This window comes from Felis catus, chromosome D2 (assembly GCF_018350175.1).
Source record: "Felis catus isolate Fca126 chromosome D2, F.catus_Fca126_mat1.0, whole genome shotgun sequence".
Classification (NCBI taxonomy): Eukaryota; Metazoa; Chordata; class Mammalia; order Carnivora; family Felidae; genus Felis; species Felis catus.
The window spans coordinates 58,137,203-58,149,452 of NC_058378.1; the positions used below are offsets into that span (position 1 = coordinate 58,137,203).

The following is a 12,250-nucleotide window of genomic DNA, read 5'->3' on the forward strand; positions in this document are numbered from 1 at the left end:
CCCTACGCAGAACCATGCTTCTTCCCTCTAATGTTAGGTCCTGGCCGTAGCTGTCTGAATCTTCCCTCTAACATCATTGACAAGTGGTTATTTAACATCTGTGTGAATGCCTCCATGACACGGAACTCAGTACCTTATAAGGAAGGAGTACATTTACTCAGGATTGTTACCAGATGTAATGTTTTATTCCCAGCTCGTTCTTTTGCTCCAGAACAATGCTTAAAGAGGGTTAGAGTTCCCGGATCCTTGCTCCCAGGTTCCTGAAGGGACATATCACTTTTTCTTAAGAACAAAGAGAGAATGGTACAGCTCACTGTGCATGTGGCCTGGACAGAACCTGTCCAGAAATAAACTAAATACAGCACTTTGCAACACTCCTGAGAGGCTTCTAGCTTGGGCAGAACAGCTAATGTCCCAACTGAGCCCATAAATCCATCTCACAGTCAAACAAGAACACACCCCCTTCCTTCTCCCTTCCTCCCGTCTTCCCTTCACTCATCATCTCTGCCTCTCCATCTTCCTTTTGTCATTGTCCCTACTTGGAATCCCCTTCCTTCCCCTACTTTGTCTTTCACTTTATTTTCTTAGTTATGGATTTACTTCCCTAAGACCTCATCCTGCCTTGACAACACCTCCACTCACTCCTACTCCGGGGGCAGAGGGACCATTGCTCCTGCCCCTTCCCCACCTCATGATGTGCCATGCACAGTTTAGATGAAATGAGATGATGATAGATTTGATGCTTTTCTTCGAAATGTATGCCCATTATAGAGTTAACTTGTGAGAGATCGATGTGGACGTGTTTTAAACAGTCATTTCTAACAGTTGGATGGCAGGTTCAGTGGCGTTATCTCATTATCACTGGGCCTCTGTTACAAGCCAGCTTGAAAGTGGCAACACTGGGACTAAACTAGAAGCCAAATCTAAACTAGTTAACCCAAAAAGAGTAATATCAAGTACTCTGGTGAGCTTATCAAGAGTCGTTTAGGAAATGTTTCTGTCCTTTAAGCCAGAAGAACCTGTAAGACTCTAAAGAAAGCTCCACCTTTGGGAAGCCCATGGACACATTAGAGAATTGGGTTTGATGGTGACACTGGTTCCAGTTGTGTGCCAGCTGGCTTTCGGTCATCAGATGCCTATAGACCCCAAGCTACAAAGCAGTTATTGGGACACCTCCTCTAAAGGATTGTAAAAGACAGCCTAGTGCAGCCAGGCACACCCACTCACAGTGCAGAGCCCAGGCTGAGATCGTTGTCCCTGAAGAGCAAGACTAAAGGCCTTTAAACTACAATATCCAGGTTACAGGGGCACCATTGTTAGGCTCTGGAGTTTCTCCCTCTGAAAATTTGGAGCTTCATAGTCTCACTTCCCCTGCCACCTCCCTGGCTCCCATGAGTGAATAGCACTTTCCCAGGCAAAACCCATACAGTGGAGACAGTGCCCTGGCTAGGACTCTGAAAGCTTGCTAACTGTCAAACTTGAGGCAATCCCTCAACCTTTCTGGACCTCATTTTCTTATTTGTAAAATGGGGATCAAAAGAGCCCTCATGCCTACCCAACACAGTCACTATGAAGAGCAAAGGGGTAACACATACCCAAGTGCTCTGTAAGCCATAATATACCCTATGGATGGAAGGTTCCACCCTCCTATCCCAACCTCTACCTGCAAGAGCAAGCTCTTATGGGTTAGTAACACTAGCACTAGACCTCCCACCCACATCCTAAAACCTAATATCAGTTCCATCTCTTTTATGAAATTGATAGCACTTCCAGTAATATATATGATTCCAAAAATGATATATAATATTTTAAATAAGAAATTAAAAAGAAATTGCAAACCAATTCGGTGAAAAAGCAATAAGGCATGAGTTTGTTACTGTAAGTAAATAATAAATTTATCTGTGAGCTTCCTGGTCCTAAAAGCAAAGAGGGCAAATGTAGTGGACATTTGTGTTCTCATCAAGTATATCATTTTTCTAGAGAAAGGAACTTTTTCCTGGCAGTAATTTCTTGAAGTATTTATCAAATGGATTACTACAGGACTATGGAAGACATCAGAAAAAAATAGTACATATTGGCCTCATCTGCAAGTTTTGCCAGTTTATGTTCTTCACATGGAGCTTTTTTTTTTAGTTCAGCCCTGTATGCAAGCTGGAGGTCCACTATGAAAATCAAACATCAGTGAAGGCAACTATTAAGGGGAGTGTAGATAATAATTGGTTACAGGGGCATTTCCAAGAGTCCAGAGCATTGGACTCACCCGTGGTGTGCATTGGGATCACCTGGGGAGCTTTAAATAATCCAGATGTCTGTGCCCCACTCTCAGAGATTTGGATATAATTGCTTAAGGGTGTTGCCTGGGTATCAGGATATCTTAAAGCTTCCCAAGTGATTCAAATGTGCTGCCAAGGTTGAGAACCACTGTCCCGGGAGGCATGAATAATTAGCGTGTCACTTTGATCCTTTCTCTGAAACACTGCAAGTCGCTGAACCATCAGTATGGGCAGCATCACAGTCAATTGATGGTGAAATCTCTAATACACGCCTGATGTTCTGTGATTGACTCAAGGTAAGGTTTTAGTCTGAGGGTAGGCTCCAGAGTTGACATCTCTTGGGGAAATTTTGGAACCTGATTTCTCACTTCCCAACAAAGGGGGCTGTAAAAGTCTACAGTAACATTGAATCTATTGAAGACTTTAGGCAAATGCTAAGTTGAGACCCCCATCGTTGCATGCCATAAAGCAGAGAACATGCCATTTGGGCCTGAAAAATATCAAAGCCAGTTAACACTTTGCCACTTTATCCATTTGGATCCTTTAAAGGATTCAAAACCTGAGTAGGAGGACTGTGTTTGATTTTAACTAGGTCTTAAGTCAGTGGTGCTCAGAGTGCAGTCTCCAAACCAGCTGCATCAGCATCACCCGAGGACTCGTTAGACCTACAAACTCTCAGGCCCTACTCCAGACCTAGCAAATTAGAAACTCTGAGAATGGGGCCCAGCGATCTTGTTTTTAACGAGGCCTCTGGGTAATTCCGATGCTGAAATTTGAGAATAATGGTTTTAAACTATCAAGAGAACTATCTTTGTCCCCTCTAATGGGCAGTAGTATAGCTAGAAGCTTGGGATCTCTGCATGTGGGTCTCCCGTACAAAATGCAAAAAGACATACATTCTTAATTGGTGTTTTGTGATTAGATTAGTTGTGCTTGGAATTTGCTCGATCCTCATGCAAGACATCCTGAAGTTTGTCAGAGAAGAAAAGATTGATAATGTCCAACAAAGTAATGAGTTCCCAACTTGAGGGGAAATAGAAGATTTCTCTTTATGATGAGAAAACATTGCCTGAATGGTTGTCGAGGCTAGATATTTTGGTGAAGATTATAACCTAACATTCAGGATGAGTGCTAAATTTTTAAACATTTTGCGGTAATTAGAGGACCATAGGATCTAGGAAATGTAGAAAGAACATCAGAGGATAATAAAGCAGAATAAAATACTCAATAAAAATGACCAGAGCAACAGCCTGTACAGAAAGGAAAGGAGAAACATAGGTGTATGAGGAAAGCAGAAGTGGGATGAGCCAGAAGTGATGGAGAGTCACCTCCCTGAGAATGTGAGTACTGAGCTGTCTAGGATTGACTCCATGACTTCAGTTTGAGCATCACCCACAGCCCCCAGGGAGGCCAGGCATCCAAGCCACCGGGGAAGGGAGGGTCTAGAGGGCAGGTGCTGGAGAGTGGGCAGTTGACAAGGGGCCACTGTTAAAAGAGCCCTTGCCAGATACCAAACCAGCTTCAAGCCACCTCCGTTCCAACGTGGAAATCTTAACCATCCCTCTCCTATTACCAGGCACGCAGCCTTACTGTTCCAACATGTAATACCAATCCTGCCCCGAAAGGAAAGGGAAGGAACATGAACAGTGTGTGGTTTTGCCTGTTCTCTAGCTAAATGCAGTAAAGAAGGGAGGAAAACATTTGAGGTGACCATAGTGCTTGAGAAGACATGGTGTGGCACTAAGTGCCATTGTCACTTTTCACCCCGTGCCATTCATGGATTCATGGTAGCACATTTCTATCCTGGGTGGCACAAAAACTAGCCAGTTTTTACTGGACACAAGGATGCGAGGCATGAGTCTGCAACATACACCCAGAGAACAGAGATGACAGATAAACCTTTCTGTATTCCAGAAAAGACATTTGATCCATGTTGTTTCCTTCCTGGAATTATGGGAATTCCCTTCTGGTCTGGCTAAGCCTGATTCTCCAGATGCTTTTACTTGTGGGTGAGGCTTGACACATCAGGAAAGTCGCTAGGAAGACTCCCATGATCTGATGAAGGAGCTCGGAGACCTCTGCTGTGGACTTTTCCCACATAGGAGCATGATCCCACATCCGGTGGCGGGCCAAGTCCAAATGAGAAATGACTGTGCACTCTCAGGCCTCAGCATCCAGCTTTCTGACAACAGGACGTGGAGCAGCAAAGCTTCCCTCACTTCACTCCCTGTGGACCCTTAGGAAGAGGTCCCTTGGCAATAGTGGAAGCACATATTTAAAACTTCTCTGTGGGCAAGTACTCTGCTACCTGAAGGTGCCCTCCAACCTCCTCCGAGGCTCAGGAGAAGGCTTGGCTCCTCCATGGGCACCGTAGAAGTCCAGAGCCAATAAAAATGACAGTGGGGACTCATTGTCCCTCAACTGCTAGGCTGGTACAGCTTGGGAAAGGAGCCGGTTCATGGATCCTTACCCACAGAGGTCAGGGGTTCCAACGCACCCTAGTAGGGCTGCTTCTGAGCTCGGAGAGGCTGACCACATCCAAGGAGGGCTCTGTCCAGCCCCTCTTGAGCTTCCTCCCCTCTCTGCCTCTTCTTTCTAGATCACTCGGCAGCAGTACCAGAATGCACTCACTGCCTGCCACATGGACAGCTCACCCCAGTCCCCCGACATGGAGGCCTTTGCTGATGGAGACTCCACCAAAGCCCCTACGACCCGGGGTACACCCCAGACCCCCAAGGATGACCCTGCCATCACCCTCCTGAGCAACAGAAACAGCCTGCCGTGTAAGTCCGTTGGGTGGATGGGCTGGGCTGCTGCAGGGTGAGGGCAGCCCCACCTTCCTCCTTCAACCCTGCCCAGAGCTGCCATCCTGTAGCAGTTGGAGCCGCAGGTCTTCTCCAGAGCAGATGGGCACACACTTGCTATCCTCCCCAGGCAGCCGCTCAGATGGGCTGAGAAGCCCCGGCGAGGTCGTGTACCTGAGGATGGAGGAGATGGCCTTCACCCAGGAAGAAATGACGGACCTCGAGGAACAGAGCACACAGCAGCTCTCACTGTCTTCTGCAGCTATTCCTACGACAGCAGGTCAGGCAGGGAAATTGGGGTCATCACCGTCGGGCACTGGGATGGCCCGGGGAAAATCAAGGAGGGACCCCAGCCCCCATGTAATATTACCACCTCCTCACACAGTGAGCGAGGGAAGGGAAACTCACACTTTTCTAAGCGCCAACCGCTCACCAGGCCTGTCGATCCATTCTCCCAGGAAGACCATGTGTAGGGTGGCGTTAGGAGCTAGGTTTCCATCTGGATTCAGATCTTGGCTCCTTCATTTAGGAGCTATGCGATTTTCAGCAAGTTACTTTAACCTAAGATGCTGTTTCCTTATCTTAACAGATAAGTTTCTTCCTTATGTTAATAGATGTAAACCATGGTGGCTAGGTCATGAAGTAGCTTGGGGCATAAATGAAATAGCTTATACAGAGGGTGTATCGCAGTGCGTGGTACCATGCTCTCTGTATTAGGTAGTTCTTAGAGACCTGCCTTACAGATGAGGAACCTGAAGTCAGCCAGCACTCTTACTGGCAGCACTCTTCCCCTCTTTTGGGCCAGAGGAGGTAATCTGTAGAACTTGTCCTGAGTTCTGAGAGCATATCATCTCTGAGTCTCTCAACGCTTCTGTCTTGGCAGTGGTGTTGCTCTGAGCTCCCAATGTCCCACCTGTCCTGAGATCCTCCTGTCCTTGCCCCACTGAGATCTACTTCCCCAGGCCTTCAGCAGTGCCTGTGCCCCCACACCTGACCTCCCAGACCTGCCCCAGTCCATAGTCTGAGACCCCTTGAGTCCAGAGCAATGACCCAACAAGTGCTCATCAATTTTTGCAGTCAGTACAACAACGTATTTGAACTTGTGGCTAACTCAGAATATCTGGGACATACATAAGCACCATGCAAGGACCGGAATTTAGAACTGGTGTTCTTTTTCTCCCTCACACACTGAATTCAGTAGCTAAATCATGTAGCAAGAAATTGTATCAAAGGAGTAAGAATGGAGAAAATAGTCTTTGGAGTTCATCTAGTCCATCCTCCTTGTATGACACAGGGACCTTGCATGCGGACCCTGAGGCCCCAAGAAAAGACTTGGCTGGTCTCTATACTGCACTAAAAGCAGGATCAGCCTCATACCTTTGCGTGCAATGCTGTTTCCACCACCCCACTCTGCCTCCCAGGTCAGGTTCTTACCTCACTGGTATTAAGGGCCTGGGCCTCTTCCTGGCTTTGAGATTCTGTGCCTCTCTAAATCCCCACTGGGTTCGGTGGGAAAGATAACAGACGTGTGCTTAATTGTTACTGAGTCCTGTGATTTCCCAGGGTCTGAGTAAGTATCCCCACCTCAGCGTCCTCAAATGTGCTTTTTGTCTGGCAAAGATACTGAACAGAGAACATCTTGTCCTCTTCATCTCTCTCCTGCCAAATAACATTTATATTGTTAGATTCTCGCTCCTGGTCTCTTTGTTCCTTTTGTGGCACTAAACTGCCCTTTGCTAACTAATGAGAGCCAACAGCTTCCCGGACATCCCCTCCTGTTACAGCCACCGCTGCCTTGGCTCTGGGTTTGAACTTTCACCTGCTGAGGAACATCACTCAGAATCACCCTTCCTACATCCCTGGGTGTGTAGGTTGGGAAGACTTGAGTTCTTTCTTCTTTCCTTTCTCTCAGCATCAGATAGTGAATGTTGCAATATCAACCTGGACACAGAGACCAGCCCCTGCAGTAGCGACTTTGAGGAAACCGTGGGCAAGAAGCTGCTGAGAACCTTGAGTGAGTAGCTCTTCACCTAGATGAAAGCCTCCCACCAGCTAGTTAGTAGAAAAATTATGTTAGGATATTACCGCTGGAGGAAGAACCATTGACTCCTTGTGGGAACCTAATGAGGTATAATCATGGAAATCTGTAACAGGGCTTGGGCCAGTACTGTGCCCTTGATAATGGGGGAGGGGGGGATGCATCCCATTCAGTTGGCTGTCATCTAGGACAGAAGTCTGCAAGCCATGGCCACGGCCAAATCCTGGCCTCCCTCTCCTGCCCGTTCTTGTAAATAAAGACTTACTGGATCGTAGACCCACTTGTTATCTGTGGCCACAATAGCAGAGTTGAGCAGTTGCAACAGGGACCAAATGGCCTGCAAAACCTGTAAGATTTACTGTCTGGTCCTTTAAAGAAAGAATTTGTGTCCCAGAGACTCAGTAGAAAGGAAAGCAGTATCTTTCATGGAAGGAAGTCAATAGCAGAAAAATACTCCTCCCTAAAAACAACAGAGCTGGGAACACAGTGCCCTTCCATCCTTGAGGACAATGGTATGATTACCCCACCTGCCCCAATGCAGAAAGAAGGTTGTTTGCAAGCTACAGAACGTAGGTGTGTGGGAATGGCCCCCAGCTACACCCACCAAAACCCTGGCTCATGGAACACCAAAGGCTGTGAGACCAGCCTTCTCACAGGAGGTGTCTGCCAGGCAGTTGGGCCTGGTTCTGAGGAGATGGAAAGACCTGGTTCTGAGGCATTACCTGCGCTTTACTCAATCCCCTCAGGAAATCTCCATTCCACTGGCACGAGCCTGGCTTTTTGGAGATGTCATCCCGGGTAGATGTAAATATGCTGATATCAACACCAGGATGCAATGCAGATTACTTTCTGCAAAACTGTCGAGGGCTTTGCCACCATTTCCGCATCTGTTTTGGAGAGAGTCCATATCAAGGAATGTCCTTCCAGCCAGAGATTGATCCTTACAAATTGTTTTTCAGGTGGTCGAAAAAGGAAGAGGTCACCTGACGGAGAGAGAGCCTCTGAGGAGAACTCCAATTTAATGCCTCTGATCACATGACAGGGCAGACAGTGTTTGCTGGGTGTATGAGATTCAAGAGCTTTGAGGGAGAACCCACCCTCCCATCTTCTGTGTCTCCCGAGGCCTCCCACAGGTGACAGAGCATTCTGCTTTCCTTACCACCTCTTCACCCCTAGCAGTCAGTTTGGCAGATTTCCCCTTGTTGCCTCCAGTTTGACTCAGAGCCTTGCTGTGCCCATCATGGATGGAGGGGCCTCCGGTGGAACATGCTAGAAATGATCTTCTCCACGGCACAGTCTGGGACTGGAGAAGAAATGACCCCAAGCTGACAATGCCACTCTGGGACCCGACTCCCTTTTTGTTCTTTGGGATTCCCCCCATGCCATATTTCATGCTTAGCTTAGCTCAGAAGGCGCCACCGACAGACAGGAGTATAGGCGGCTGGAGCAGCAGGTATGAAGGTCAGTTCAGGAGATACACCAAGAGTTTCTCCAGGACTTTAGAGCTGTGGGACTCGGCAATGGTGGCATGTGATGTTACAGAACAGAAAACTGTCGGTGACCAGTTTCCTGTAGATAAGGATTCTAGCAGCCTGGGAAGTGTGTCTCAGCTGGAATGGAAAGACAATGAGATGGAACATCAAGTCACCGTCTTGCCCAGGGACACATCTTTTTGGCTCCCTATCAGCAGTCATCAATCCATCAATAAATCTGCTCTGGAAGAGAAGGAGCAGAGAGCAGAGACCCAGTTGGGAGCCAGAGATGGAATTTCAGGTGTTAAGTTCAAATCAAAGCAAACAAACAAAAACTTATGTAGAAAAATTCTAAGCTGTTAAAGCAAGTATAGCCATGACAAACCAAAGAGTGCCCAGGTCAGCCAAGAAGGATGCAAGCTCTCATGGGACTTCAATGTGCATTAAACAGGAACATTGAAGAATCGCTGTCCTTTTTCATCTGTTCCCCCCACTCCACCCCTTACTCCTCCCCAGCAGGTCAGCTAAGTGTACTTCACTCCAAGAATTTACTAGATCTCTTTTCACCCGGATGATGGGGCATAGTCAATTCCAAGTATGGCCACTAGGTGGCGAAATAACTCCACATACCTAATTCAAGAATAAAATCACTAATCACACAGACCACTAACCACACAGCCAACCAACCTTTGGGAAAATGTAGAAATAAGTGAAGGTTGTCTTTGGGACACCTGTCTCCCTTTCTGTCTCCCATTCCCTGAGTTCCCTCAATCAGGGATCCGGTGATCCCCTGGTGCCTGCTCAATCTCCAAAGCTTCCCCTGGGGTATACTATCCAGGCTTACCCCCTCTTTCCCCCCAAACTGTCACTCCCATACCCCCATACCCATTCAATCAGTAATCACACGGAGAGGGAAGGAGACTGATAATTCATTCCTCTGGGTTATTTGCATCTCAAAAGAAAATGCTTACCCATAGGAATCTTTAACTCAGGGGTTCTTAATTTAGGGGTCAGTCACCCCAGAGGTTCCATTATTGGACTTCAGAGGGTCTATGAAGCCCGTACGACTGTCAGAATTTAGTGTATGTGTTCTTATGTGTGTTTTCCAGAGGGCTAACGCTTTCATGAGATTCTCAAATGTCTCACACCCACAAAGAGTTAAAAACCACTATTTGAACTCAGTGGAACTTTCAGCCCAAATTTTCTGCAATGCAGAGTGAAGTGAACAGTGGGCAGTTCGAGACAGATACAAGTGGTCTTCTCTAGTGTCTAGCAAATCAATGGGGAAAGCTAGGACCTGCCAAGAAGTGGAAGTCTTCAGAGATCCTTGGCACAACCTAGGGTATCATACCACACCCCCACACGTTTGTCCCCGCTTCCCCACCAAACCAGAGCAGATGTTGCAGACAAGAGGGCCACAGCATTTGGAAGTAAAGATTTTCCCACTGGAGATGCTCTTTCCAGCAGTGTATGCCTGACTTCTCACCCCTTGCTCAGTTCTGCCTGAGGCTCAGCAGTGCATGACTCCTAGATGATTCCACAGCTGCCACCTACTCCCAACACCTACTCTTGCCTAATAGGAACTGGCAAAGTGTCAGCCCTCAGTGCCGGGCACCTCAAACCCAAACCGGTGAACACTGAGTTTCAACAAGAACTGTCATTGTGCAATTTTCCTGCCCAGCTGGCCACTGGCCCAAGGGGGCCTGCCTGGCTAGTCTACCTGTCATTATTGCTTAGGCCATGGGGCTCAGGCCACTGCTGTTGCATACACCCATCCCTTTGCAAATTCCCAAAGGAGCCTGTCACCACTCCCCTCCCTATTCCCCACTCTATTCCCCAAGATTTCCTTCAGGTTAAAAAAGTTTAAAAAAAAAAAAAAAAGGATTTTAAAATAAAGCATTCATGAAGGCTTAATTGTAAATAATTTTTAAATAAAATGAAAATGCTTTTCCTGGAATGTTTTTCTTGCCCCTGAAATAGCTCAGTTCTCAAGCGGTTTCACATTTGAGATGCTGGTTGGGTCGGAGCACACATGGGATGGTCTCACCTGAGGCCCACCTGCCTCAAGAGGCAAGGCTCTCAAGGCCAGGTGCAAAGCTGTACTTAAGGCTACAGGAAAGCACTGGTGCTCTACTTTGGAGGCCAGATGGGTAAGATTTTGCTGGAACAAATGCCAGCAATGGAAAGTAAAACCCAAATGAGAAGCCCAAGTGTGAATGAGGACAGGAAGTACCAAGCCGATAATGAGAAGGGGCTGGCATTTGTTGAACCCACGTGATGGGTGAGGCACTGGGCTGGGCACCTTCCAACTTCAAGGTCTTGGGGGCCAGACCCAGGAAAGCCCCTGAAACAATGTGTTGGTCCACACTGGCTCCCTTCTGCAGACCCTCTGGAGAGGAACCAAAGTGGTACAAATCCAGTGTTTTCCAACCAAAGGCTGAGAAAAGGAACAGGAGAGAGCTAGGCATATTGATTTTTCAACCAACTAACGCAAGGACGGAGCAGCCAGACAGGTAAGAGGGTGTGTTTGGGCATTTAACATCTTTGTGGAAGGAAGGTTGGGATTTGAGACTTAGGTCAGTTAGTGGCCTGTGGACAATTTAAGACTCTCCAGTCTGTTAACCCTACTAGCAATAATAAATGAAAACACCAGCTGTTTTGGTGAAGTCTTTATGTGCCAGGTATTGTGCTAGGTATACATTTACTCATTTCTGTCTCAAAACCCCCCTGTGAAGGTTTTAGTCTGTGAAACAGGCTCTGAGCCATCAAGTGGCTTGCTCAAGGTTACGCAGCCAGGAAGTGGCAGGCCCTGGAGGTAAGTGTCCTCCTCCTGAGCAAAGGAAACGGAAAAAAAAAAACAGTCCTACCTCTGAACTTCGCAGGGCGCACCTGCAGAAGAGGCCCTGAGAAGCCCTACCGCAAAACCTATGGAACTCACTAAGCCCAGCTTTTCCCAAACTTTAACACAAAACCCTTTTTTGGGTGAGCATGGGGACAATGGAACACACTGAGAGAAACACTAGCCTATATGCCAGGGTAGAATGAGAGCCAAATTCCCATTGATTGGGGCTTTCTTTTATGCAAAAAATATTTCAGCATTTTCATAGGGACGTTCTGGTTTAAAGAAGTGTTTTTAACCAGTTTTTGCACTAGTGTCTTCCCCCAAGAGAAAAATTGAATTTAAATTCTCCCTAACAAGAGAAATGAAATACTAAGAACTAAGACTTTGTGGGGTAGGACTGTGCTTTGGAGGGCCACACACCATTTTACTCTCAGACTTCTTTTGCTCCCTTGAGGTACTATACCCTGTTGAGAATTCCTGGATTAAAGCTGTGCTTAGAGAAGATGACAGACGAGTGACAGCAGGTAGGATTACTGATCCCAGTTTTGTGTCTTCCCTTACAAATGACCAGCATCTTTAAATAGGAAGAACAAACACTGATGAAAAGGAAAATAGGACAGGAGGTAATGAAGAAATGAGTGTGAGGTCATCTCTTCAAATCTGTCCACACCCACCAGGCCCAATCACACAGTGTTCTCTGAACGACTGCCTGGGATCCAGCTGTATCCTGAAGGATCTGGAAACCGTATCCTGTACCGAAACACTGAAAAATGGGGGGAGGGAGGAGTTTCATGGAAAAGCAAAAACAAGGAATAACTGCT

At 47.0% G+C, this 12,250-nt stretch overlaps 1 protein-coding gene across 4 annotated transcripts in view; it reads left to right on the forward strand.

The window, feature by feature from the left end:
• The window catches only part of CNNM1 (cyclin and CBS domain divalent metal cation transport mediator 1), a 61,106-nt gene extending 50,619 nt beyond the window's left edge, over positions 1-10,487 (forward strand). For all 4 annotated transcript variants that reach the window (XM_023240823.2, XM_045040540.1, XM_023240821.2 and 1 more), the window contains 4 exons: positions 4,873-5,056; positions 5,208-5,357; positions 6,990-7,091; positions 8,075-10,487. In XM_023240823.2, the coding sequence (XP_023096591.2) occupies positions 4,873-5,056; positions 5,208-5,357; positions 6,990-7,091; positions 8,075-8,154 (516 nt within the window). In that variant the 3' untranslated portion in view covers positions 8,155-10,487. The remainder of the gene's footprint in view (positions 1-4,872; positions 5,057-5,207; positions 5,358-6,989; positions 7,092-8,074) is intronic.
• Positions 10,488-12,250: the final 1,763 nt, after the last annotated feature.